Here is a 26,567-nt window from a genome sequence, read left to right as displayed (position 1 = left end):
ACACACCCACACCCACACCCACACACGATCCCACATTCAGTGGGGACACCATATACCCAAACACTTGTATCTACAATTCGGATGAAGTATCCCATGTACTTCCGCAAGCTGCCGGCGGCGGATGTGAGGAACTCAGTGTCGAATGCGCGTTCCACTGCAACGGCGGACGCGAGCGCAGAGCGTGCTCGGAGGCGAATTGAAATTTCGTACTCATCGACGCTGCTGCTGCTGTGGTCGTTTTTGCTAGCGTGTATCTCGTGGCAGGCGCAGTTTCGGATGCAGGCGTGCAGCATTCTTGTTCTCTGCACCATTGCCCTTACGTCTGAGCACGGTGAGAGTCGGCTGCTGATGCCGCTCATTTTTTTGTCGGAGCGTTGCCTCGATCACGCGATGGATCTCGGCCACTCGCCGATTCTGTTTTATGCGTCCACGTTGCTTTCCTACCTGTCCCTGATCGCGGCAAAGGCTGAGAAGCGGGGGAAGTCACTACGTGACCGCAACGTAATTGTAGAGACGCTCCTCTACGCCGTCGTCGGTTTTACAGTAGTCTACTTTATTGTGAAGGATAAGGTCATCTCTCTCGGCGCCATCGCGTACGTCGTGTCTGGATACGTTTTCTTTTTGAAGCTGCTGCCCGTCGTCGGCGACAACGAGGCGATTCTCATCGGCTCCCTCGTTGGTTTTTACTTCTGCGATATTTGTGTCAACAACAACCTTAGCGTCGACGGCGGCCGCGAGTCTGTGCTGTCGCTGAACGCGCCAGGGTACCAAACGTCGTACACGCACATCGCGAGCCGCGGCATGATCCTGTGCGCCATCTATATCTTCATACTCGTCTCTGTCTTGTCGAGATGGTGTCTTATTCCGACCAACAAAAACTCTAAGTCGTCTCGGCGCTGTGTGAGCCGCAAGCGCATCACCGTCATCTTCTGGGTGTCGAATGCGGTGGTCGGGCTCATCCTTGGCCTCGTCATTAGTTATCAGTTTCGGGAAAACGTCTTGCGCTGGCTCTACGCGTACCTTGTCTCCAGCCGCTTCCGTATGTGGACACTTGTATGCTGGCTTACGCTTCTGCCATTCGCGGTGTACCTCGTCGATGTGGTGTCCATGCGAGTACGACCGACGGTGCGCCGCAAGCTGTTCCACTTCATCGCTGTCGTCGCTTTCACTCCGGCAACGATGATTGATCCGCCATTCATGGCATTTGCGTTCTCCACCGCCATCAGCTTATGCGTGCTCATAGAGGTGGCGCGGTACTACAATGTGTATGGTTCTCAGTACATTTCACGCTTCATGGCCCGCCACATCGACGACCGTGAGCACCTCGATGGCGTCGTGCGCACCCACGTGTACCTACTCATTGGCCTTGGCATCTCACTCATGATGCGCTACCGACAACTGTCCATCGATGGTGCGCCGGTCCCAGCCATTATCGAGCTCTCCATCAACATCATTCCTGGCATTGTGTCGCTTGGCATCGTAGACGCGTGCGCGGCGATCACTGGGAGCTCGTTGTTTCTGAGCTCGCGACGCACACTCGGACGCTACTTAAAGAACGCCCTCTTTACAGAGCGAGCTAACACGTCCATCACGCATAAGACGACCACTGGCACCCTGGGCGGGCTAGTATGCGGCTTTATCTTTTGGGGAGTGATTCTCGCGATCGCTGAGGTTCCAATCACGGGCCCTGCCTGCTATTCCTTCACCATGATTGCTGCGTGCACGCTTACCGAGTGCTTCATGGATGGCATTGACAATCTGCAGCTGCCTTTGGTCGTGCTAGGGGCCGTAAACAACCTGTTCGCGCTACTGCTACCGGTGAAGGAGTTGTGGGTAAACCCTTCCATCACACGACCAAACCCCACCACAGCAAGGTCCATGGCAAGTGCGTTGACGTCTCCCTGGAAGAACTTCCCTTCTCCTATGTCGGGCTCTTCATGACGGTGGATGTGTTAACACTGTAGCGCTGGCGCTGTTCTTCTGTTTCTTTTTTTCTTTTCGTTTTCGCGTTCACTCCTCTTCTACACTTGGCCAGCGCTACATGTGCTGTTTTTACAGCTTATCCGTGATGCATCAAAGTCACAAGACGAAAATGAAGAAGAAACAAACAAACAAAAAGGGCAATTGAGAAAGTTTGATCGCTGGCAATCGTGGCACCTGAAGTTTCGAGTTGCGTCTGTTACGCGCGTAGGGGTGTATTTCGCACTATTTCCTGTCGACGCGTTATTCTCCAGCGAAGCCAACTCCCTACCCTCCTGGCCACCTTCTCTCTGTATTGCCCAGTGCTCGCAGAAGTGACTGAGCTCTAACCACTCGAGCACACCGTACCGTTGGTGGGTGTGTCTCCCCGAGCCGCACGTCCACAGCAATGACTCGCACGTATGCCATGTGTTCTACTGCTGCTCTTGTTACCGCCACTGATACCGGTGCTAAGTCACCGATGTTTCTCCAGAACTCTTCTACCCGTGCATACATTCAGGCACCCAGCGAACACCGCACATTCGTCGTCGGTCGTCAATATGTCGCAGCAACGCAGCACGCGAGCGCTACCGACTCTACGGCATACGACCCCGCGCGTCCACTCAACTGGGACAACGCGGACCGCGCGTGTCTACAAGAAGAACGCTTTCTCGCTCGATGGATGCCTTCGGCCTCTTCCGACGCGCGTCGCAGCACCGCTCGCAAGCCCCTTGGGTCCAGCGGCAGGAGGGGACAGTCTTGTAAATCTTGGAGAAGCGCCATCACCAGCGGAAGCGCTTATGGCGATCACCTGTGCACCTCCCGCCGAGAAGCCGGTGTCGTCATCCTTCTCCCTGTACCCCACCGTAGAGTCGTGGCGGAGTCAGCTGCTGCGATGCGAAACGGAACTGCGCGAGCTACTGGCATGCGGAGTGCATGATCCGCCGTCGCTCAACCGCACGCTGAAAACGATGGAGCTGTTTGATCGAGTCAGTTACATTATACAAGCGCAGCCGAACACTTCCTTCATTGGTGATTTGCTGCGACTGTTCCGCGTCGAATTCTGTCGGTCCATATTCGTTGCTCAAAGCAACGATGACGCTGTGGGTGACAACAGTGACACCACTGGCTCTATCACAGGAACGCAGCCACACAGAGGGGAGGGCACCGACGGCGACAACCTGAGGAGGCTGAAGGACGGCTCATCCTTGCGTAAGGACAGCGGCCTGACACAGACTTATTTTGACGAGGTGGAATCACTCCGGCGCGCCAAGGCATTCTTGACCGCTGCCCTGGGCAAGAGTACCTCTGGTGAATCCCTTGTTCTTCTGCAGCGCTGCGTAGAGGAAAAGGATGAGCAAATCGCCTGGTACGAGGCGGAGCTTGAGCGAGTTCGGCGACAGTTTGACCAAGTGACTGACGAGTGTCGACGACTTCGCCAAAAGCTGGAGGCGGACGCGCAGGAGGCCGCCACGATTCAGCGTCAACTACAGCGCGACATTCAGAACCTCCACGTCGAGAATAAAGATGTGCAACTGCGACTCTTCCGACTGCGCAAACAAGTGTCGAGCAACGTGTCGAACCACTTGAGAGAAGGGTATCGACAGCTGAAGCTGAGCAAAATCGCGCAGACGCAGAGCTTGTTCGATGAGGGAGATGAGCGGGTGGTGCTGCTGGTGCTGCTCGGGCAGGTGGAGAGTCGTGTGAACGAGATCTTGGACGCCTACGACAATGACTTTGTGCTTACAACAGAAGCGTCGAGGCGGGAGCTTCGTAAGGCGATGACCGACGACGTTGTAGTTCTCCTGGAGGACATGCATTTTTGTGACGCGGCATACCGGCGCCTGGTCGCCGCGCACCGCACTGGTGGCAACAGCGGGAAGACGATGGTGGCGGACGACGACGCCGAGCAAGCAGGCGCGCACAGAATCCCTCTGGAGCTGGTACACAGTGGCAATGACGAGGAGGCCCCGGATGAAACGGACGGCTTCGTGGCCATTCTGTTTGACCAGCGTGTATACGAGTACTTCCAGGCACGGCACGCGATGCAGGCGCGTCTGCAGCAGTACCAGGCGATGAACGACATCACCCCACTGCAGACGAAGGCGACACGGACGGCGCCGGGTAGCGCGATGGGCTCCATAGAGCTGGATCCACCAATGTTGCATCAGGAATCGCAGACACCGATGATGCACGATAGACACGGTGCCGGTTGGCGTGAGCAGGTGCATTCGAACAGCGAGCAAAGCGGCGCATTGGCGCGACCGTCCACGGAGAACCAAGGCACCCTGACAAGTAGTCACAAGCCTGGGTCACTAGGTTCGCAACCGTTTCGGCCTGCAGCAGGTCTCCCAACGCCGTCCGTGACACCTAAAGGCCGTCTATTGTCAAAACCACCATCGTTTGCGCAGCACGCGCGGAACAGCAGGGCTGTTGTGACGATACTGCCAGACCCGCCTGCTGCCCAAGGCGCGCCATCGCTGAAGAGAGCTGGTCGAGGTCAGCGTGCAGAATGGGTTGCCAACATTCTCGGACCCTCGGCCACGTCTGTTGCCTTCACTATTCCACGTCCTAACTCGGAACAGGCAGGTGTAGTGGTGATGCGGCAGAAGGTATCCGAAGTGTTGCCGGCCGAGACGGTCATGCAGCGCGTTCTTCGCCACCCAATGCACGACCTCAGCAGCGAGCGCTTTCTCAGCACCGTCGAGGTGTTCACCGGCGAGGACCCGGTACAGCAAAGGCTGCTGTGCCGTATGAACTACGTGGATCCCTCGTTGTCCATTCAAGTGCCCGATGCAACCAATTTTGTGAAGATCAAGTATGCCCACGCTGAAAAAGCTCGCGTGGTGGCTGCCGCGTCGGCGGGTGTGAGGGAGTCGGTGGTGCCCCAATCGTCCTCTCAGTCCAGTAATGTGGGAGGTGGAGACAACACTGGCATTTACCGTGGCAACCCGAACCTGCGCCTTTTTAAAGAGCTTGGCAGCAAGAGCCTCGTTGAGAATAACGCTGGGTTGCAGTACCGCGCCGGCGCAGTGAGCTCGACGACGGCCTCGACAGTTGCGTTCCAGCGGCTAAACCCGCTGTCGCCAGATCGCGCACCGGAGTGGTTGCTGTACCAGCAACTGTTTGGTACCTACCGCTCCCTCACTCCTCGTATGATTGAAGTGACCACCATCGACCATCTCATGGCTTGCGCTTCGGAGCGCTTTTTTATTCGCATGGAGTATCGCTATGACGAGTGCCTCGCGCGTGCCGCGCAACAGTGTGCGAACTTGCAGCTGCGGCAGGACATGGCGGGTCGGTTCTTCAAGGACATGTACGTGCTCAGCGACTTTCAGGAGGCGCTAGTGGACGAGCTCGAGGCGCGATACGGTTACCCAGAGCTAGTGGGAAAAACGCTCTACGAAATTCTTTGCTATCTGGACGCTGTGGTGGAGAAAGATAGCGTTCTGGCTGCGTATCTTGACGTGATCCGTGGGTTTGTGTCCCCTGCGCAGGTGCACTTCGTGTCGTATATGTTGTACCATCTGAGCTACTGCTGGCCTTCCGCTGACCCTACCGCTGCTGTCTCCGCGGACGACGTGCGGACTGTCTTCGACTACATTTACCGCAACGCCTCCCCGCTACTCATGATTGACCCAGAGGACGTCTTTAAGGACTACAATATCGCCTCCCGCTCCGCTCCGCTGACGTTCGTGAGTATGCGGCAGTTTCTCGCCTCTGCGATGGCTCACATAGAAGAGCCCCTTCTGCTGCTCCTACACGGGCGCTTCCACGCGCACACGCAGCGAAGCGCAACGGACGAGATCACTTGGGACACCTACGAGACTGTTGTCACAAGGTGTGGCCGCATGAAGGAGGAGCGCAGAAGCCTCGTACGCTTTCTCGCCAACGGACTCGGTGTCAACCGGCCTACCTTCCCCTCACTGCAACAGGTAACCTTTCTGGCAGCAAGCGCGTGGTGTTCTAATCTGTGGGCTTGACGGGCAGGTTTCATCTCCTCCCTTACATGTTTGTCTCCGTTCATTGCCGGCTAGTAATGTTTTCGTGAGGAATGGCAAAGTTGTCTCTTTCCTTTGGCCTGCACCACCACGGACACTTGCTCGTGCTTTGGGTTCCTGCCGCAGTGCGTGACTAGCAGCGACAACGTGGAGCGCAGATGGCGCGCTGCCTGCTACTCTGCTAGCACTGCGGTAGCCGCACCTGTGTGGGCCAATGACGGCGTCGGACCTGACGTAGTGCCCGGCATGGCCCGCAATGGCCGTGCACGCGGTGAGGTTGATAACGGGCCTCGCGCGCGCGTGCTCAGTGTGGGACGGAATGCCGCTGCCGCCACAGACCCGTGGCAGCGCCCGCGAGCAGGGGCATGCGGAGGTGAGCAGAGGGCAGGCGCGAGTGGCGCGGGGCGACCTGCGCCACTCAGCCCCACTGTGCGTGCGTGCGAGTGGGGTGGCGTCTCCCCCATTCGGCCGAGCTGGCGGCGAGGCACAGGTGCCGGGTGCCCGGCGAGGGCGCACCGAATCACAGCGCCGCTTCCACGAGACCCCAGCGTGGAGAGTGGCCGCGCCACAGCGCAGGCAGGGCACCCCCGTGTAGCAGAGGGCGCTGGTCTGAGGCCGGCCGACTTGCTCCTTGTGCCCCCTCCCCTTCCCCACATGCACCTAGACCCACCACCACCCGGAAAGAGCCTGCAAGACGCGTGGCCCGGCTCGACGGCAGGTGGGTGAGAGGGGGCTCCTCCTGGGCGGCGAGGTCCCTGCCGTGGTGCGGCGCTGCGCGTGTGGGACTGCGGATCGCTATGTGTGTGCATGTGTGTATGCGTGTGTGACGGTGGGTAAATTTGAGAAGAGGGAGAACTCTGAGCGTCCGTTTTGTTTTGTTTTCCTCGATCTGCTTTTCTAATTGGAATCGCCGATGTACATGAACGAGGTGCACCGATGCGGGACTGCCTTTTTTTTTCTCTCAGGCAATGTACTGCGTGACAGAGCACCCATCTTATTGTTTTTTTTTTGTTTTTCAGAATTCAGTGTGGCTCTTTGCCTGCGGAATCCAGACAGCTCCCGCCATTCACCTGGAAATGCCGAAGGACTATGGGCGATGCCAAAGTCGGGCACCGCTGACATGGGAGGGTTGGAGGGTCTTATCGCTACTGATATTTTTGGGGTGAAGTCCTGGATGTCGTGGTGGCAGTGAGGATGCCTGCGCCTTTCTATATGATGGACGAAGTGGCACTGTGACTCGAACATACCTCAGTCGGACTTTGCTCTCTACTGGTGTGAAAGGCGTGAGTCACCCAGAGGAATGCACCACGTGGTTGTCGACATGGTGGAAGCGGCTCTGAGGCAGCTTGCGGAGCGGGGTTGGGCAGATCGTGAGCCTGAGACTGTGCTTCAATGTCTGTGTCGGCACATTGCTGTAACGCGGGTCTAGGGCTGCTTGGTGCCCCACGATGTGTATGTGACAGTCCGTGGTAGAGATGGACTGGCCTCCTGTTCTACGGCGGAGAAGGACAATGTGGCGAAACCAAAAAACACTGCGAGCTGCTGGGTGGTTTCTCATGTGGCGGTGTGCGGTGTGAAGGCAGATCTCTTATGGCTGCCGCAACACCGATTCGCCTTTTTCTTGGCAAGTTTTATCCTTTGTGATCTTTCCGTCTTCATTAGAGGAGGGAAGCTTATGATCATCAGGTTGGCAGTCGTGTGGTCTCTCGGAAGCACTACACCTCCTCCGCTGAGGAACTCTCCGACCAAACAACACCCACACAGATGCGCGAAAAATTCACTCTCATCCGTGTAGAAATATGACTCCTGTGCGCTGTTCTCTGCGTGGAAGTGCAGCGTCAAGCAGTGCAACTGAGTGGAGCGACTAGAAGGAGAAGGAAAAGGCTGAACTCCTTCGTCTTTCCCTCGTTTTTTTTTCCCTCTTGTCATGTGCCCCCTTCCTTGTCCTTTCTTTGGTTCCCCGTTATCCCACTCCAACAGGACGCAAAGGCATTTCTCAATGCAAACGGTCTGCGCCACCGCTTCAGTGTTAGATGCACTTTCCTTAGTTCCCTTAAATCCAGCACCTTCTTTCTCTCAAGCCTGCTCATTCACTCGGAAGATGAACCTCTTACTCTAACCCAGGGTCGACTGCTACTTCAAGCTCTTCCCTATGCGAACAGGACTGCCTAGGCCCGTATACACGCGGCCGACTCCGCGGAAGAGGTGGTACAGAGGAGTGCCATGAACGACATCGCTTGCGCAGTCGATCTCTGCACTGTTAACACGCACCAGTGCCCATGAGAAGCGCTGTTAGCTTTACCGCTACGAGGGGGTTATGCCTGCGTGGTTTCCGCTTCACACCCGTATGGGAACAAACGGGGGAACCGTGTCCGGTGTGTGGCTTCATTTAGGGCAACCTGCGAGCATCGACCCCAGTCACTGCCTGAGGTTTGATTTTGCGACTTGCTCACCGCATGTGAGGGGGTGGAGGACCATCGGAGAGTGTTACCTTGTCCCCTTGTTGCCGCACGCTGGACACGGTGAGGGGTGAGAAGCAGAAGTATCTCGTTTATATTGTGCTTTCCTGGATGAAGGAAATGAGCTTCCATGGACCAACCATGCTTCCCCGACAAGGAACTGCCCTTGCCGATGGGGGGTAGGACCTCTTGCCTTATCCTCTTGGGTACAGAAAGCGTGAGGGTGTGATTCTCCTGCCTCTTTTTGCTCTTTCCGAAGCGATCGGAGGCGAACAGGGGTGTGGTGTGTCCGCGGACAACGTTGCATGCCAAGTCCGTCAGAGGCATCACCGCCGGCTGCTGCCCTGGGAGCGGTCAGGGGTGGACTAAAGAACAATATGGGTCTCAAGCAAGCTTCCTTGTTGGAGTTTCTCGTCACTGCTGAGCGGAACCGTAACCAACCTCCACGCGTTCTTTCGATAGTAAGACACGGGTTTGCTAGAGTAGCTTATCCTATGTTATACTGGTCGTGAGCAGTTGGCTAGATCCGCACCTCATTCGCGTTGCTTGGAACGGTCGTAAGCATCCCACAGGGAGTTTCTATCACTGGAGGCCGATACACGCCCTCTGTGCTCCGTGTCTGTCTGTGCCGCAGGGGTGATATCAAGGACAACGCGCACTCGCTGCATGTTGACTTCGCCAGCGTCTTTGTCGGTGACGGTGTTGTACGCTCAGGCTACGTGCGGGGGGGGGGGGACCGCATCGCGCTTACGCTCGTGGTGGTGGTGTTGCCCGTTTTCTGCGAGGAGCTGCGGGAGAGACGGTACTCCTTGTGAGTGGCGCGTCATATTTCTGCCACTCCGGCGACCGCCCTGCGAAGCTCTGGTACATTGGCAGCGGTGATTCGAAGGGACCGCAAAATGAAACGGCGACCGATGCTGGGGTCTCTCTGGCACCGTCTCTAGTGTCGGGTGATGGGGTGCATCCCCGCACGCAGAATCCGATGCTGATTCACAACATTGGAGTACCGGCAACGGACGTCCTCAGCTTTCAGATACGTGGCTGTCCGTCTGATCAGTACGAGGCGTCTGTTCTTCGCCGCGAGATTCGCAAGGCGTACGTTGGCCTTCACGGCATTGCAGTGTCGTGCGCTCTCCTCTTGACTGTGCGAAGCGGTTCCATCGCGGCTGACTATCGGAGCCGCGACACCTTTCGAAGTGATGTGGGTGTGCGACAGCTCTTGAGGTGTTGTGTGGTGTACATGACGGGGGGTCACATGCTAGACCATCATCTCCCTGACAAGCTACTGACCAGCTTCGACGACGTTTACTCGTAGCCTCGCTCCGATGAGTGAATAGTGGGTGTGTGTGGAGGGGAGAGGGAAGCTAGTGTGCGCACTTGTAATATACAGGTGATGTCGAAAAATGGGCACTGCTGAGCCCATGTCACCGCTGCTGCACGCTTCAAACCACTCTTGTAGAACAGTGGACTAAGGACAACTTTTTGGACTTTCTCAGTGGCGCATGCCAACGCCCCCCCCCCCTCTACACAGCGATGCAGAGAGGATCAGCGGTCTATGTCTACCTGCAAGCCAGCCGACATTCCCCCCCCCCCCCCCCAAATCTGCACGAACGCATCATTCGTTGATTCTTCTCCTTTTTTTTCTTCCAGCCGCTTCGTTTATTTGCTCTCTGTTGTTCCGTTTTACACCTGTCGTATTTCTGGTGGGGACACCTGCCGCCCCCCTTTTCTCATTGCTCGGTTTGCGTTCGCTGGTTTCGGCTTTCCGTTCTTCTCTTTGGTGAGAAGGGGACTGCTGCCCAGCCACATCAGCCTGCTGAAGTTTCTGGCGGAATAGTTTCTTCTGTTTTGCAATCACCATTGTGGTCCCTCCTTTTTTGTTGCTGGATGTGTGGGTGCATATCTGGTTTCCAGTGTTGAACGAGGACACCGAGGCGGCAAGGGGAGGAACGGAGAGGGGGGCGTGGGGCCTTCTTCTGCATGAGTCTTTTTCTCCTCCACCTCTTCCTTGCTGCTTGGGGCTTTCATCGTTTTACTGTCGTCACAATTCTTGTCACTCCTCCCTCCTCGGCTTTATCATTGTTTGGGTGAATGCGGGGCCTTTTTCGTTCGAACACCTGCGGTTACCTTCCTTTCACCGAGCCCCCCCCCCTCCACAGCGAAGCAAATTTTGAATACTGTGGCACCACTGGACACAAAGAAATGGAAAAGTTTGGCTCATGTTTGATGCAGCTGCTTGTGTTTGTCTGTGCGAGTGTACGGACAAACACCGCGGTATATGGCGTGAAACCACAGCGAAGGACGAGAAAAAAAAACAATAATGTGTCATATAGAGCTTTCTGAGTGCGAATTGCACAAGTCCTTCCCGTAGTGCGTCTCTTGCCCTTCAGTAGCTGCAAAAGGCCGCTAACATTTTGCTGCTGCGCTCCCTCAGTCAGGGAAAAGGAACTCTTCACCCTGCACTCACCGCTAGTGTCTCTCTGTACATCTTTTGCGTGGGAGCATATCGATGTTTTCGGGTTCGTTGGTTTCAAATAACTCTTCCTTCTGTTTCTTGATCCCCTGCACTTACTTTTTCCTGGAGTACGCATTGTCATCTACGCGCACCCGCTTCGAGAGAAGCCAAGCACATCCGCAGGCTTCTGCGAGGAGCTTAAAGATAAACAACTACCCGACGCTCCACGATGCAGGGGGAGGTTGACGCCACCACCTTTTCCCTCCGGCCGGATCACCAGCACAAGTTTCGCCCGAATGAGCTGAAGCCAATTGCAAAGTCGGTGCTCGAGAGCCGCCTGGAGGACCAGGAGTACAACGCCGATGAGATGCAGAACATCAGCAAGGAAATAGCCGACACCGTACGCGATAAGATTCGCTTGAAGAACCTGGAGCGCTACAAAATTATTGTGCACTGTATGATTGGTGAGCAGCGTGGTGAGGGTATGCGAACGGGGTGCAAGATGTTCTGGGACTCCGACACAGACAATTACTTTGAGGAGGTGTACGTGAGCAAGCACCTGTTTGCGACGGTGACAGTGTTCGGTGTCTACCAATACTGAGTTGGCGCATCCACGTTTTGTTGTTCGTCCGTGCTCAGGTGGGCCGAGTTGGATGAAATCAACGAATCGTATGCTCTACAAACAGGCGGGGTGAAGAGAAGGGAAGAGTCAATGGCCAGAACGAAAAAAATCGTTTCGATTGGCATTGATGCTAGGCACCTCTTTGATTCCCTTCAAACTCCGTGTCATCATGTACATAGCAGGGGCACTACTCAGTACGGCCTTGACGAATGTGCAGCACAAGAGCCGCCAGTACCTCAAACGGAGTCTTGTCGTTCACTGACCCGACGCTACGGTCGCTTTTTCTTAGAAATAGCCAAGGCCAGAGAGAATCAGCACAGAGAACTACGGGGAGCGAGTCCTGCTCTCCTTCCCTCCAATTTATGAACGCAGAAGAGGGCAGTGCTCGAAAGTCTTGAGGTCAAATTTGTTCTTCGTTCAGATGCACTACTGGTCTATGTGTTGTTGACAGGTCAGGCAGGGGGTGTATTGTTGATCCTTTGGGTTGAAAAAAAGGCGACACCTAACGATAGTTTTCAGCGTCGAGGGAGCCCTTCTCTGGCGTATTCACTACACTGTCTCTGCTGCCGCATCACTGTTCCATTGCAACATGGCGTGGACGCTCCCCCCCCTCCTCATGCGTACCGAACACCTGCACACTGGTCGTTACATCCCTCTTCTTTACGCTCTGCTCTCTACTCGTCTCCAACGCGTTAATGATGGACTGCCGCCTGTCACTCCAAACGGCTGTTATCTCGATATTTTCGTGTGTTTTTATCCCTTCTTTTTCCCTCAAATTGACTGGTTTCACCGCTGAAGGGGCAACTCAGCCTTCTGTCCAGCGTGTTTTTTCTTCCGCTCTGTGTGTGTGTGTGTGTGAGCTCTTTCTCCCACACTGTAGGACGTCATCTCGTGATGCGCTTCGCAGGGACTTCATCGATCGACAAGGCGACGTTTCGCCGTTTGTGGACCTCGTTGCCCTATGAACAGCTGGAGAGGAGCTTCTGGGTGGCGCTAGAGGACTTCTGTGAGCCGTTCCTGGACTCGAACTCCCCTTTAAATAGCCCAACCTTCTTTTCTGTACCCCAGACGGGCCGCATCGTGCAGAAAGACCTCCCTCTTGTGAATGAGGACATTGTGAGGGCGTGCAATGAGCTGCGTCCCCTCTATACTACCTTCACTCTATGGAACCCGCTGGCGCTGGCGGCGCTGCTCAAGACACCGATCGAAGTGGTGACAACGCAACTGCTGCTCGCTGTGCAACAGTCATGGATGTCCGTGTACTTTGTGATCTGCTGCCGGTCGTGTGGCTGTGATATTGCACACTTCCACTCTGTCAACGATATTCCCTTTATTGGCACGTTTCACTCGACAAACGCATTTCGCTGTCCGATGTGCACTGATCGTACTGAGGTAAAGGAGCTGCGCGATGTCGCCGTGTTTTTCCAGCTGCAGCGGCTACCAGCGCTCTTTCGCCGCCAGCACTACCGACTGTACTACACCAAAGAGGCAGATGAGCGACGTCTGGAGTCCTTTTTCTGCCCTGGGCAAGCCGGCTTTGCATTCACGGCGCACCTGCCAAAGGGACGCTACCTCCTGTCGGCGCCGTTTTGCGGCGCATTCGTTGAGATCTCGGTGGACCTCTCCGCGGAAGTCATGGGAGCGAAGGACCCCTATCTGTCTCACATTGTTGACTTGAATACCTACATTCGCTTCCAGAACAGCACTGCAGATCCTTTCGGGCGCCCCATCAAGCGACGCAGCACCATCCGCCACGTCCTGCCGCGGCGCGGCATCACCAGTGCTGGCACGGTCAGTAGCGATGGTCTTGGTGGTGGTGGAGCGCAACGTCGGTCCATCGCATGCGGCTCACGGTTTTCTATGTCGGATACCATCCATCCCGAGGACGTTGTCAAATCCATCACTGGGTTTGGGTCCGAGGACGTCGAAGAGATGCCGCCGATTTCGGTGATCAGCCTCAAACACGGCAAGGTGCAGTTCCGCATCTACAATTCAACCCCTCATAGTGGTTTTGTTGACCTGTTTGTCGCTCTTGACACACGCACCGAGTTCTCTGCCAACCCGTACCCACAACTCTTCCATGTTCCACATTTCATGCACTGCCTTCCGCGTGGGCTGCGCTCCTCATTTCTCACTCGCTGCATCCCGAGACCACCGTCAACGACGCCGACGACTGGCGCGTATGTGCGCCATCAGTTCATCTTGAGCGGCGAGCAGGCCGACGATCCGAACATTATTTCAGTGCTGCGCGAGGTGCACCGCTACTCTCTGGAGGACCACTACGGCCTGCTCATCGGCGTCGGCGACGGTGGCACCTCTTTTGAGAGTACCTTTCTCTCCACCACGGCTGCCCTGGCTAGCAGCATATGCTTTTTCCAGCGCGTGCTAACGCGCCTAGGCGAGACGGTGGCGCTTGCCATGCGGTGCAGCGTCACCGAGGGTCCGCTGAAGATCGCCGCTTACCAAGGGCAGTACAACGACGCTCATAATACCCGTTCAAGCTACCCAGATGCACAATTTGTCGGCGCAGTCGTCTACGCGAGCAACCACCCACCCATTTCGGGCCCGTACTTGTACTGCACAGAGGTTGAGCCACCCACAGCCGTAGTCGCTGTGACCACCGACGATGAAACGGGCAAAGAGGTTGTGACTCGGCGGGTGGGTGTCCTGGACAAGTACCGCAGTCCTGCGTGGCTGCACGATGAGAACAGCTCTTACTACGACAACATTAATTTCCGCGACAATCACGCCCCTAACAAGATGTCCGTCAGTAAGGCTACGCAGCAGGAGGAGCGGTGTCTTATTCGATTTGAGGTGCGCTATGTATCCTCGACGATCGACTGCGACACTGGCACGTGCTTACGCCGCACTTCGGTCTGCCCTCAGCTGCCGCTCAAGGAGAACGGCAGCGGCTCAACAGACAACATTTTTCCTTACTTCTTGGAGTTCTTGCGCGAGCACTTTGAGGGGACGTCTCTGAAGGAGGAGCCCCACGCGCTCGTGGTGCAGATACCGCTGCCCATGATATACGCTTCCTTGCAGATGTCCACCATTCTAGACAAGAAGGCCTACACCAAGGAGCAGCTCGGTCCCTTCTGACAAAGAAATAGGGAGACACACACACACACACACAGTCCATGGACTTCTCTGCCCGTCGGGGGGTAAGGGGTATTTTCTAACCGATTCCTCCGTTTAGGGTTGAGTGTGTAAATCGTGGTGCGCCGGTGGTGACGTGAGCACATTGATGTGGGAAGCTCACGGGAGCTTTTGCATGTAGACGCGAGAAGAGCACGAGCACCAATGCACGTCATTTTGACGGTTCAGGGTCAGCCAAGACCAGCGCATCTTTCTCCTTCACGATGCACTCGCCTGTGTGTATCTCGGCGTGGTTTCCGTCGTTTTTTTTTTTCTTCTTCCCCTCTCTTCTCCTTCATGTACACTAAACTCCAGAACACACAGGCTACTGGAACTCTTTGGTGCGCTTTGTTCTTGTTGAGCGCCACCTTCCATTCCTTTTACCCTTGGGGCTGAGGAGGGGAGGGGAAGGGGTGGAGGACCCAATTGCGCGGCACCCGTAAACATCGGCCTTCAGCAAAAGCAAAAAAAAGGTGTTTCACCCGTCTATGAGCCTGTGCATCTTTTATTCTCTCTTCTGCTGCTGTTTATGTGCGTGCTGTATGCTCGGCGCTGACAAAGGAGGCAGCCTCACTGTTAGCGCAGCCGCAGCAGTGTTCTGGCTCATGTGCACGTGCTACAGAACGCCAGCGAGTGAACCCTCCCTCCGCGTCTTTATGCACTCCCCCCTCCCCTCGAGGAGAGCGAGCGGATCGTTCGGGACCCTGTATTGCCCCCTTTTTTTCTTGTTCTCGCGTTCTTGGACGAAGCGCGTGAGGGAGGGGAGGGGAGGTGCCGAGCCTTTCTTTGCCACAATGTTTTTGCTTTACTAGAACGGTACTATTCAGGCTCTCTACACTCTAAACAACAGCCTCAGACCCCTCATCTCACGTCCTCTTTTTGTGTTTTTATTTTCTCTGCACCACACCGTCGGCCGCATTGCTCACCGTTATCCACTTACGTCTACTGCTCGCTCTCTGGCATCACATCGCACAAAGTATCGACTTGTTGAAACTTGGATAGCACAGGAGGAGTTACCGGTTGGTGGTCATGAGGCGATATGCCCATTCACTACCTCGAATTGCCCTGGAGGACCAGCACATCAACCCCTTCACCCTAGTGAAGGCATCGGCGCTATGCACAGCTCACCATTTCCAGTCCTCCATTGGCGATCGGCGCACCGTCGCCCGGATAAGCAAGTCTGCGTACCGTCATCCACTTGCGCCCAAGGATCCATCGCAGCGCAACGTCACAATACCCGTGAGCGCGAGCCGCAGGGCGGCTTCTGCGTCCTCCGCATCGTCCTCAGCGGTCCTTTCGGCAGACGATCTCAAGAAAAAGGCCCAGAAAGCGTTGCTGCTTCAACTGCAACAAGAGGTGCTCTGGGAGGGAACGGTGATTGACAACGTGAATCACAAGCTGGTACAGCACTTTGTGAAGCTTAGCACCAACGAGAGGTACCGGCAAGCACGGCAGATGCTCGTCGTCGGTGGTCAGGCGATGATCGAGGAGCTGTGCCGAGCCGGGTACCGGCCACACCACCTGATGGTGGAGTGTGGAAAGCCAATCCCGGAGTCCTTTCGGGATTGCCAGACCACTGACATCGTGTTTGTGGCCCAGTCTGTCTCGGCCTCCGTTGCGTCCGGACTAGACGGCTACGTTGGTGATTTTGAGATCCCAACGCCGCCGATGAAGGAGCAGCTCATCGCAAATCATCAGCGGCTTAATCGTGTGCTTGTGCTTGACAACGTCAGTGACCCTGGCGTGTTCGGAACGCTACTCCGCACTGCCTCGGGGTATCAGTACGACGCCATCATCGCGACGAATCACTGCGCTGACCTATACGACCATCGCGTCGTTCGCGCTGCTCGTGGCGCGCACTTTCAAACTGCCGTGCCTATCTACACGTTGAAAGAGGAAGACGGCGATGACGTGTATGGACTGCTGAATCACATTGTGGAGCGCAACAACCTTCTGCCGCTTTGCTACGCCGCACAGGCAGACACTACTGACCTCGATGGTGGGGGCGTGAACACGCACTCAGGGTTTGTCGCCGCACCGGAGGCACCTGTGGGATGCGTTTTTCGGTCTAGCGTGGTGGGAGCGGCAGCCGTGCCTATTCCGGCGCCTCGGCAGCGGGAGTCCTTCGGTGCCGCATCGTCGTCGTGCCGCCTCGCCGGCGCATCGCAGGTGAGAGAGGCGTCGCTTTCCGACTTCTGCCTTGATCACTTCACACGCCCCTCCAGCGCCGAGGATGACGCGAAGAGCGGCTACATTCTCTTTGCCGGCCCGAACCACAAGCGCAACATGCTCCGCCGCCTGGCAACAAGGTTGTCACGGCCAAACACGCGACTGCTCCTCGACAGCCTTCCTTCGCCGAGCGACACGCCCACCGATTTGCTGATTTCCATGTCGGTTGTGCTCTACGCTCTTCGTCCGCGTGGCAACTGGGATTACTTGCCGGCGGAGAAAAAGGAGGAGCACTCCACGCTAGCCTTGCAGGCAAAACATGCCTCGGTGGACATTGGCGTCAACCGCCTGCGCGTCAGCGCTGCTGATATTAACCTCGATGAGGCAGAGCAGCGAGAGAAAGCCCACCAGGCAAATGAGCTCATGCGCTGGCGGCGTCTTGCACGCCACCGCGGCAGCGACTATGACCATTGGATGGAAACGGAGCAGCGCCGAGTGCAGAGGATGGTGAGACGTGAGAACCAACGTCGTGTCGCACCGTGGATGTCGACACGTAATCTCAAGGAAAAGTCGATGCCGGACTGGGTGCCGAACATTATTGATGAATACCGCCAGTCGCTGGATCGCGACGCACTGACGCACGAGCGCGACATCAGTACCAACTACCAACGGCCACCGAGGTGAGCCTTGTGGGAAAAAAAAAAACTTTTTTTTGGTAGTTCCAGTGTCCACTCGCAATCCTCTTCATGGTTGTTCGCTTCTTTTTAGCTGCTCTTTCGATGCCTGCTGGCCAGCAGACAACTCATCACACTTGTACCCGCATACGCAGAGATATGCACATGCGCACATGTGAGACTGCTCCCTCTCTCACATCCCGCGCTACCCTTCTTTCTTTTTCTCTGGGGTTCTAACGTAAAGCTACAGCTGCAGAAGAAACACACCCACGCACCCAGTAATGAAGTCATGCGGTTGAGAATCTTCTCTTCCGTGGCTACTCTCCCGCACCCGTCATTAAACAAACGAAAGCGCTGGGGTAGACAAGCGGCTCCGTAGGATCTGTCTTGCCCCTCTTGTGCTGAAAGGCTCTCAGAGCGCAGAGCGATGTAATGGCCGCCCTATGCATGCGCCTCGCTCTCTGTTACCTGTCGTACTCCTTCTGCTTTGTCATGATGGTCTCACTCGCCCATCTCGCCTTCCCCTCTGGACACCGCGCGCGTCGGTCCGCTTCCCTTCGCTGTTTCAGAGGGTGGGCCGCCTGCGTTGTTCTCTAATTTACCTGTCAGATGCGGAATTCACAGGGCATGAGCTACGCACATTTTACTTGTTGTTATCGACAAAGCGGAGGCTTTGCAGAAGTGAGGGTAGTCTAAACTGCCCTCTCCGGCGTTGTGTCTCTCCTTTTGTGTCTGTTTCTCTGCGACTTTACGGAGATCTGCTGAAGTCGTTATTGGCCTTATTGAGCCTGTACGCATTCTCTCTGAAATAGAGTCATGACGCTGTACTCCATCTACGTGTTCAACCGATATGGAGACACCATCTACAGCAAGCAGTGGAAGCGCACCAGTGCAGTGCAGCACGGCGAGGACGGCCTTGTCGCTGGTTTTATCTACACCCTTCAGCAGATAAGCTCGCAGTTGTCGTCTACTCAGACCGGTGGGTTACGGGCCGTGCACACGCCTATGTACAAAGTGCACTACTCAGAGACAATGACGGGCTACCGCGTTGCGCTCTTCACAGACAAGACAGTGAGCACGGAGGTCGTGCAAATGACCCTGACTGAGCTACTGAAGGAGGTGTTTATTCGTACTGTGACAAGGAACCCGTCGTATCGACACGAGAAGGGTGGGCTAGTCACCGGGACGGAGTTTGAGGAAGCCATGGAGGCACTCTTCCGACGCAAAAAGCTGCTTGCATGAGTAGTGGATCATTCTGGACCTTGAGGATGTTGAAGGAGCTGTGTGGGTGTGCGTTCCGTGCATCCGCGAATTCGGCGATGGCCTTGCGGGAGTGGGTGGCTGTTGTCACAGGTAGGACCATTCCCCAATCTTCCCATCGGTAGCTTCCTCTTGTCCAGACACAAAGACGGGGAAGGACGAGGAGGTGGTGATGGGAAACAAGTGCACCTCATGACATCATTAGGAAAAGCCATGTTTTTTCTCTCGCTCTCTCCTCACTGATACGGGGTCAGACACACACCAGCGACCAGAACATAGTACGGTCGTGGCGATTCCTGTGGCTGCAATGGCATTCGTGCCCATCGCTCTTTGCCATTGGACTACCGGTCCCCGATAGTGCGTCCTGTGGGGCTCTCAGTTGAGAGCCCCACAAAGCTGTCGATGGTGTGTCGTTCGACCTACTGTGGTGTGTCTGTTTTTCACGTGGTTATGCGTTTACTGCTCCCCTCCCCCTCTATTAGCCCACACCCCTACACACTCTCTTTCTCTCCTTATCCACCGACGCATCTCCGCCACATATACTCAACGTTGCAGCACTCGTCTATGTGAGCGTGGGTGGGTGGATGTGGCTGTGTGCAGATGTAACAGAAGGTGCACACGCTGGATCTTCCTCCTCCCCCTCAGCGGTTGTCCTGTGCCTGTGTGGCTCGCAAACCGGTGCCGATCTTTACCAGATTCTGTTCTGCTGTTCTGGTGCTCTCCGCCGTTTGCGGAGTCATGAGCGCCGTGCTTGTCGACACCTGTGGTCGCGAGCACCGGCTGGAAAGGGCTGTGGTGGCTGAACCTGGCTCCTACGGCGCACTTTTCGCACGGGCCGCGACGTACCGTGCCCAATGCCTCACCCCTCCAGGCACGGAGGACGTATCACGACGTAAAGAGGCCAGCAGTGGTGAGTCGCACTCCAAGTCATTCGCAAGCGCTGCACTGGTCACCTACATTCCACTGACTACCTCTCTTCAGGACCCGGCCACCACCTCTGAAGCAGCCTCGCTGGATCTCGTCCTGCAGAACATCAGGCTTCGCCGGCAAGTGGATCACCCTTTTCTGCGCGCACTGATAGATGCCTTCTACACGGATCAGGTGTTGAGCCCTCCAACGTGGGCCAGTGACGGCGCCGACAGCGTCAATGTGAAGACGTGGCCCGGAGCGTCTCTGCTGAGCACACCACCACCACGCGAGAACCACGCGAAAGAGGCAGACAGCGCACAGGACACTGAAGGCCCCACACGGCCGGCCGGCCCAACGGCATCCGCGCTGACCTCTTCATGGACGATAGTCGCGCTGGTAGTAGTCGAGGAGTACGTTGAGGGCTGTTCGCTCGCTGACTACGCCGACGCTGTGGCGAAGCGGCATATTAAGAGAAGCAACCGCAAGATGCAGGAGGATGCGGCGGCTATTTCGCGCCAACTCGCTGAGCTCCTGCTCCACTTGCACGCTGTCGGGCATGTCTTGTGCCCTGATATTCCCCTCGACTGCGTCCACTTGGACCTGAAGAAGGGATGCGTGCGCGTTCGGCTTCCTCTCAGTGCTGCGGCTGCGCTCGATGTAGTGGAGAAGTCGACTGGTGCTGCACTGGCAGTCACCACGACGTTGCCGTACATGGCGTCTATAGACACCTCAACGAGATCTGTACCCGGCGAAGGAGGATCTTGTGTGTGTGCCCCAGAGATGTGCGAAATGTCGTGCTGGAATGATGGTACATCCGTGCCGTGTGGTGTGCTTCCTTTCTCTGCTGATGTGTGGGCATTGGGACTTCTCATGCTACAGCTGTGCTCCTTAAATCACAAGGACCTCTCCACAGCCACCAATGCTGCTGAACGCCTTGTCGTGGTGCGCAGTCATCTGCATGAACTTGTTAGTCTGCTTCCGTCAGAGATGGAGAAGGATATGGTCGATCTCATTCGCAGCTGCCTCGAGTGTTCTCCCGCGCGGCGCCCGACTCTTGGGATGCTGCTCGAGTCCAGATGCTTTGCGAAGCTCCGCCCCCTTAGAGTGCGCGAGCCGACCCCAGCTATCATGACCCTCGCTGAAGCCGTCATGACTGTCAAGAACAACGAAGCCTCACCTTCGTCGATGCAGCCGGTTGCGCGGCACTCGCGAACGATGAACGCGACCGACACGAACCTGCCTGGCGTGGTTGCTGACGACACCTTGGTATTCCTATCCCACCAGGTTCTCGCCTGGACGACTCCGCGCAGTTTTCGGGATGCGTTCGTACCGATGGTCGATTCTTTTCTAGGAACAGCTGACCCATGTGCACTGCTAGACGGCAGTGCATCAAAGGACCCAACTGCTGCAGCCACCACGCAGCCTCGACAAAGTTCACCTCCGTCGTTGGCCGCAGCAACCAAGCAAGCGCTACAAGATATCGCACTTCTGCATGAGCAGTACCACCGAATATGCGTGATGTCAAGTGACCCCTCAACTCTAGCCACGCCCTGTGTACAACAGAGCACCTACAAAGCGCTGCGTGACCGTGTACAGCGCACTCGGCAGCTGCCGCGCGACATCACCAGCACTACAACCATTATGGAGGAGCTCACTGAGCACTTTGCCAAGCTGGAGCACACTAACCCGAAGCTGTGCTTTCGTTTCATGGAGCTCCTTTTGGAGGGTTTCACGAACTCTCCGTCGGACGTCGCAGCCCTCATAGAGACCGTTACCCTTGCTGAAGCACTGCTACACGCTTCTCCCATGGATGCGTCGGCCGCTGAGGGCGCTCAACCGATCCGAGAAGATGCCTCCCTTAACGATACAACGGGTAACTCGGCGGCTAACGAAAAGGGGTCTGTTTTCAGCGTGAACGAAACGCTACGTGTGATGCCCTCCATGCCCGCCCATGTAATTTCCTCTGACAGAGCCGCAAACACCTCCGCTATTCTCTACAACTCGTGGCTACGGAAGCAGCGAAAAAAACACCTAAAAATGGACGGATACTGACCACTGCGGAGGAGTTAACAAGCCTATGTCCTGGGACGCATGTTGGCATGTGTGTGTGTGTGTGTGTGTGCGTATTTACCCTCTGTGAGATGGTGACGTTGCCTTCCAACTGTACTTTCACTTTTTGTGTTTCTCGGGTGATGCCGTTGGACATATCCGTCTGTTCTGCGACCTCCGTTCTTCTGGGATCAGAAGCGACAAAACCTTTGATGTACCCACCGCAGCTTCAGTCGTGGTGGTGCGTGTCTTACTGCGTGCCGGTCCATGGATGTTGTGTGTGCTTCTGCATTCGTTTGCTCCTTGCTCTGGTGCGGTTAAACTGCAATACACCTTGCCAATGTTCAGTGCGCAGCACCCATTTCTTCATTGGTATCGCGCACTTACGTGACCCCGTCTCTCTTCTCTTTCCCCACGTACGCCCACACGCAGAATACATTCTTCCTCTTACTTCGTATCCGTGCCGCAGCTAGGCGCTCTTTCAAAACGCTGAGACGGAGCCGCAAAGGGCCAATTTGCTTCCTCATTCGCTACTTCCTCTCTACAACCATGACGAAGCTAGTGCGAAAGCTGAAGCAGATGGCGAAGAAGCGAGCGCACCGCAAGACGGTGCAGAAGCGAAAGGTGGAGCGCGCGCAGCGTGAGCTGGAGCGCCGCAGTGAGCAGCAATCCCAAAAACTGGAGGACGAGGTTGACCGAGAGATGGCGCGACTGAATGGAGAAATAGAGGAAGAAGTCAACGCCCGCGCTGCTGCTAGCAGCCGTGACATAGACAATGATGCGGCAAGAAGCGTTATGGTGAAGCAAGCGATGCGCATTGTCGGCGACCTCATCCTGGACACCCCTGTCAAGAAGAACAAAAAGCAGCTGACACGAAAACAAGCGAGGCGCAGGGAAAAGATGGTCGAGCGTGGGCTGGCGGTGAGCGACAGTCTCTCCAACAAATGGGATCGCAAGAAGCGTTGCGTCAAGATCCGCGCACAAATCCGAAACGAGGACTTGCACAACTGAAAAAGGAGACTGAGGAGAACAAGGGGAGTAACAGTTACGTGTGTGTGTGTGTGTGTTGCGTACTCAATCTTTCCGCAACGATGTGAATGTGTTTCAGATGTGCCGACGTGCTCTTAAGCACACTGCTCTCACCACTGGTCTGCCACAAGAGCCGGAAACCTTGGTAGGATCGCTGGCAGGCGACACGCTTTCTTGTCGGTAGGATTTTTTGCAGCTTGGTGTAGGCCTCCCTTGCAGTATGCAAGAGGGCGGACGTTGTTAGTTTGCGACGTGAGAGTAATCTTTTCTTGCGCCCATCTTGCTCGCTCAGGATCGTGTAAGGTACTTGTGAGCATTGTACCTCAGCGCAAACTCTTTGGTGCGTGCCACCCCCCCCCCCCAGTGAGGCCTGGAGGCCTACAGCGTGTTGTTCGTCCGCAACCAAACCAAGCCAACAAAAATACGCTCGCCGAGGACACCCACGATGACTCTTCCAGCTGCAGAGTGGAAGTGGGGAATGCAGTCGATACGAGTACAGAAGTGTATGGCGTAAACGTATGCAAGAGCGCTGCTCACGCGAGAGGCGCTGCTTTCGCTGACTCTTTTGCGTTGCGGCCGCGTTAGCTCGCTTTTCACTCGTGTTCTTAGCAGAGTCCCCTATCCGTTTCCATCAAGACGGCATATCTGCTATGTCCTACTATCTTCCTCACACGAGCCCCTTGCGCTTATTTCTTCCTTCCATATTCTCTGTGGGGGTAATGTGTGCTTGAACTTTCAGCGCGCCCCCGTGTTGTCGTGGGTTTCACAGACCCTCTTTACCACCTCAGACGGCGGTTGTCCTTCTGCGGTCGCTTCAGCCTGCTGCTCGCGCTGATCACGTGAGGCGCCGATACTTCGCCCCCTGCTCCCTTCCCCCGGCCGCGCTGAGGGAGTGTAACGCTTTGCTGTGAGCTTCATCAGTGCTGTAGCATTGCTCTCACGAGAAGACTCACTCGCACACCCACACAAACGCAATCACAGAGAGGCAGCAGACTCCCTTCCCCAGCACGTTTGACCTTTTTTTCATACGTGTTTTCCTGCCATTTTGGCACTTTGGGGTCTCGCGGCAGCATCATAAACTCCTGGGTACGGAAGAAGGAGCACGAGCAGCAACGGTACTATTGCCTGCAGATCGTGGTGTCGTGCTCATCGTCGTTTTGGGCTTGTGTTTGTGTAGGCGCGAAATTGGTGTGACACTTGTCTCTGGTGATGGTGGTGTGCTGCACCGCGTGGTGTCGTTCGTGGTTCAGCATCTCGGTAACGACCCCGGAGAGTGAAGCATACCTCTCCCTTTCCGCCCTCTCTCTCTCTCTCTCGGTTTTTAAATTTGGGTGCGTACTGCGTTCTCAGATCATCTACGCTGCTCATTCCCCAAACGCGGAGTGCCCCGTGGTAGCAGAGCCGAAAGACCTAATGGATCCTGCATCGCATATTCCAGCAGCTACGTCTCCTCTAGCAGCGGCGACGACCAAGGGATTCGATGAGGATGACGTCCTCGCCCACCCGGGAGGTGCCCACGTCCCGGCGACCGCGGCGCTCACGATACAGGCGCTCTTCGGACCTATCTTCCAGATAGAGAAGGTGAACCGAGCGGCCGCCAAGGACCCGGGCCTCATTGATACACGCGCCATTCTGCACGACCTCTTTGGTGGTGCCATTCGCGAAGATGACTTACACCTCTTTCAAGAAGAGCGACACGCCGTTGAGATGCTTGCGCGGGAGATGAAAATGAACAAGGATGTTGTAGTGTACGAGGAGGGTGCGCGGTACTTCGGCAGCGCTGGCGCCGACGTGCTGCGCGTCGATCAGCACGTCCCCTTCACGCTCCTGGAAGGTTCGCTGCCGGAGCGCTGGGACGAGAATCGAAAAAGGGCGGCGACTCCGTCCTGGCTGCTGGACATGCCGGTCATCTTTCCGAACCGACAGACGCTGCACGCCGACCCGCGTCCTTGCGACCCGTCTACATGCGCATACTTGGAAAGCAATAAGTTTATGCTCTACACCCCAACGAATGTGATGCGGTGGAGTGTCACTGACAAGGGAGCTTCGAGCAATAGCCGTATAGTGCGCTGGAGCGACGGCTCCATGACGATGCACGTCGGCAATGACGTTCTGACGCTGCTGCCCTCGCAGGACTCCACACTGAATCTTCTCGGTGAGACATTGGAGGTGGGCAAGGAGGGGATGGAAATTGAGGCTGTGATTACCTCCACAGTGCCGGAGAAGCATCTCACCGCGCGCCTCGGGGAGGCGGCTTCCATCGAGGTTGCCCTCGCGCAGGAACGCCGCCAGCGCGAGGTGGAGAGCCGCCACCGCAACTTGCCATACACAGACTTTTCTATGCCGCCTATCGACTGGGCTCACCCGCGCAAGGGACGCACCATTCAAGAGGAGTATGTGCGCGAGGAGTACGAAGTGCGCGAGCGGGAGATGAAGCGGCGCATCAAGGACGGCCATCCGATGACACTGGCAGAGCAGCTGCAACTAGAGGCACGGTTGCAGGATCATGTCATAGGCGTTTCGGCGGAGCAGCTGAAGGCAGAGCGTGAGGACCAGCTGCGGGTGGCGGCACTCAAGGCTGCACAGCGTGCGGCGAACCGCGGCCAGAAGCGCAGTCGTCTTGACCGCGACCTCGACCTGCAGGGCGGCATCGATAGCATCCATGACATGAGCGGTGACCCGTTCCTGAGGGACAAGGAAGACGATGGGGGTGACGGCGATGAGGAGGTTAGTGATGCCGACTCATTCGAGCGGCAGTTGGCGGACATGTACGCACGAAACAATGCAACTGAGCCTACGAAAAAGTCTGCCGAGAAGTTTAAATCAGAGCGTAGTGACTCTCGCTACAACGGCTTAGCGGCGGCACTACGGGCATTGTTGACACACATTCCGATGAATGCCGAGGCGTTTGCCTCCGTGGACGGCACACTCACCTTCATCACGATGAATGACACTCTGGATGAGGTGGTGAAGTCAGAGGTGCCGAAAATGCTCGCCGAGGTGGCGGCGGAGCTGCCGACAGTAAACACACAGCGTGTGAGGGAGGAGCTCGCCGCCCTCTTTCCTGATGAGCTATGAGAGAAACGTGTGGCGAGAGTGGATCTGGCTGTGAGGCAAACGATGCCGAACTCTGGATACCTGTCTCCTTCACATATTCAGCCTCTCTCATAAACTCGATCCCGAGCCATGTTGATTGATTTCCTGTCGACACCTTCTCGTTCTCTCTTCCCAGGCCTCTTTCAGTGGCTGTATCCGTTTCCGAGCGTGCCAACTTCACTTTTTCTTTTTTTTTTCTCGCTGCGGTGGGTCCTGTGTACGCCTCATGGGTTCCTGTGCGTCCCCCCATTGCTCTGTCTCCCTCCCTCTCTCTCTCTCCCGCCTCCTGTGTTTCATCTTGTATCAGTGCATTTGTGTTGGCTTTGTTCCCTTGTTTTGTGGAGTGGGGAGGGCTGGTGTGTCTGTCGTTTTTTTTCTTCTTCTTCTCTTATTCTTCTGCTGCTCTAACGAAGAAAAGATCGGAAGAAGGGAAAGACGCAGCGCTCTGCTCGCCTCCACTCGGGTCCGCAGCGGTTTCGTGGCAGTCACAGGGAAGGGAAAATGAAACCTGAATGGTGTTGCATCTTCTCTTCTCCCCTTTTTGGTGTTGTGGTGGCTGTTGTGGTTGTGGTTGTTGTGTGTTAATGTTTGTGTTCTTGTCCTCCTCCCCCCCCCCGTCTGACGTGGAGAAAGGAAAAGTGCTGCGCAGACTCCATTAGTATCCGGGTCAATTTGTCTTTGTTGTGGCTGCCCTAGCAGCACCCCCAGTCCACACGCTGAGAGTTGTGTTCTTCAGTGGTGTCTGCGTGT

At 56.0% G+C, this 26,567-nt stretch overlaps 9 protein-coding genes across 9 annotated transcripts; all 9 read left to right on the top strand.

The window, feature by feature from the left end:
- Nucleotides 1–276: 276 nt before the first annotated feature.
- LBRM_34_2840 (putative dolichol kinase) lies at nt 277–1,941 on the top strand (the record flags this gene model as incomplete). The annotated part of the gene is made up of 1 exon (XM_001568340.1): nt 277–1,941. The coding sequence occupies one exon, from the start codon at nt 277–279 to the stop codon at nt 1,939–1,941; it is 1,665 nt and encodes a 554-aa protein (XP_001568390.1).
- Nucleotides 1,942–2,381: 440 nt separating this feature from the next.
- Nucleotides 2,382–5,942, top strand: LBRM_34_2830 (conserved hypothetical protein; the record flags this gene model as incomplete). The annotated part of the gene is made up of 1 exon (XM_001568339.1): nt 2,382–5,942. The coding sequence occupies one exon, from the start codon at nt 2,382–2,384 to the stop codon at nt 5,940–5,942; it is 3,561 nt and encodes a 1,186-aa protein (XP_001568389.1).
- A 5,161-nt stretch (nt 5,943–11,103) lies between these two features.
- On the top strand, nt 11,104–11,475 carry LBRM_34_2820 (conserved hypothetical protein; the record flags this gene model as incomplete). The annotated part of the gene is made up of 1 exon (XM_001568338.1): nt 11,104–11,475. One exon carries the CDS (start codon nt 11,104–11,106, stop codon nt 11,473–11,475), a length of 372 nt encoding a protein of 123 aa, XP_001568388.1.
- A 915-nt stretch (nt 11,476–12,390) lies between these two features.
- LBRM_34_2810 (conserved hypothetical protein) lies at nt 12,391–14,595 on the top strand (the record flags this gene model as incomplete). The annotated part of the gene is made up of 1 exon (XM_001568337.2): nt 12,391–14,595. The coding sequence occupies one exon, from the start codon at nt 12,391–12,393 to the stop codon at nt 14,593–14,595; it is 2,205 nt and encodes a 734-aa protein (XP_001568387.1).
- Nucleotides 14,596–16,086: 1,491 nt separating this feature from the next.
- On the top strand, nt 16,087–17,484 carry LBRM_34_2800 (conserved hypothetical protein; the record flags this gene model as incomplete). Its single annotated transcript, XM_001568336.1, has 1 exon — nt 16,087–17,484. One exon carries the CDS (start codon nt 16,087–16,089, stop codon nt 17,482–17,484), a length of 1,398 nt encoding a protein of 465 aa, XP_001568386.1.
- Nucleotides 17,485–18,290: 806 nt separating this feature from the next.
- LBRM_34_2790 (conserved hypothetical protein) lies at nt 18,291–18,716 on the top strand (the record flags this gene model as incomplete). Its single annotated transcript, XM_001568335.1, has 1 exon — nt 18,291–18,716. The coding sequence occupies one exon, from the start codon at nt 18,291–18,293 to the stop codon at nt 18,714–18,716; it is 426 nt and encodes a 141-aa protein (XP_001568385.1).
- A 756-nt stretch (nt 18,717–19,472) lies between these two features.
- LBRM_34_2780 (conserved hypothetical protein) lies at nt 19,473–21,695 on the top strand (the record flags this gene model as incomplete). Its single annotated transcript, XM_001568334.2, has 1 exon — nt 19,473–21,695. One exon carries the CDS (start codon nt 19,473–19,475, stop codon nt 21,693–21,695), a length of 2,223 nt encoding a protein of 740 aa, XP_001568384.2.
- A 546-nt stretch (nt 21,696–22,241) lies between these two features.
- On the top strand, nt 22,242–22,703 carry LBRM_34_2770 (conserved hypothetical protein; the record flags this gene model as incomplete). Its single annotated transcript, XM_001568333.1, has 1 exon — nt 22,242–22,703. The coding sequence occupies one exon, from the start codon at nt 22,242–22,244 to the stop codon at nt 22,701–22,703; it is 462 nt and encodes a 153-aa protein (XP_001568383.1).
- A 1,431-nt stretch (nt 22,704–24,134) lies between these two features.
- Nucleotides 24,135–25,799, top strand: LBRM_34_2760 (conserved hypothetical protein; the record flags this gene model as incomplete). The annotated part of the gene is made up of 1 exon (XM_001568332.1): nt 24,135–25,799. The coding sequence occupies one exon, from the start codon at nt 24,135–24,137 to the stop codon at nt 25,797–25,799; it is 1,665 nt and encodes a 554-aa protein (XP_001568382.1).
- Between the last annotated feature and the right edge of the window lie 768 nt (nt 25,800–26,567).

The sequence above is a fragment of the Leishmania braziliensis genome, chromosome 35, assembly GCF_000002845.2.
Source record: "Leishmania braziliensis MHOM/BR/75/M2904 complete genome, chromosome 35".
Lineage (NCBI taxonomy): Eukaryota > Euglenozoa > Kinetoplastea > Trypanosomatida > Trypanosomatidae > Leishmania > Leishmania braziliensis.
Note: the sequence above shows the minus strand (reverse complement) of the source record. Positions and strands in the feature narration are given on the sequence as shown.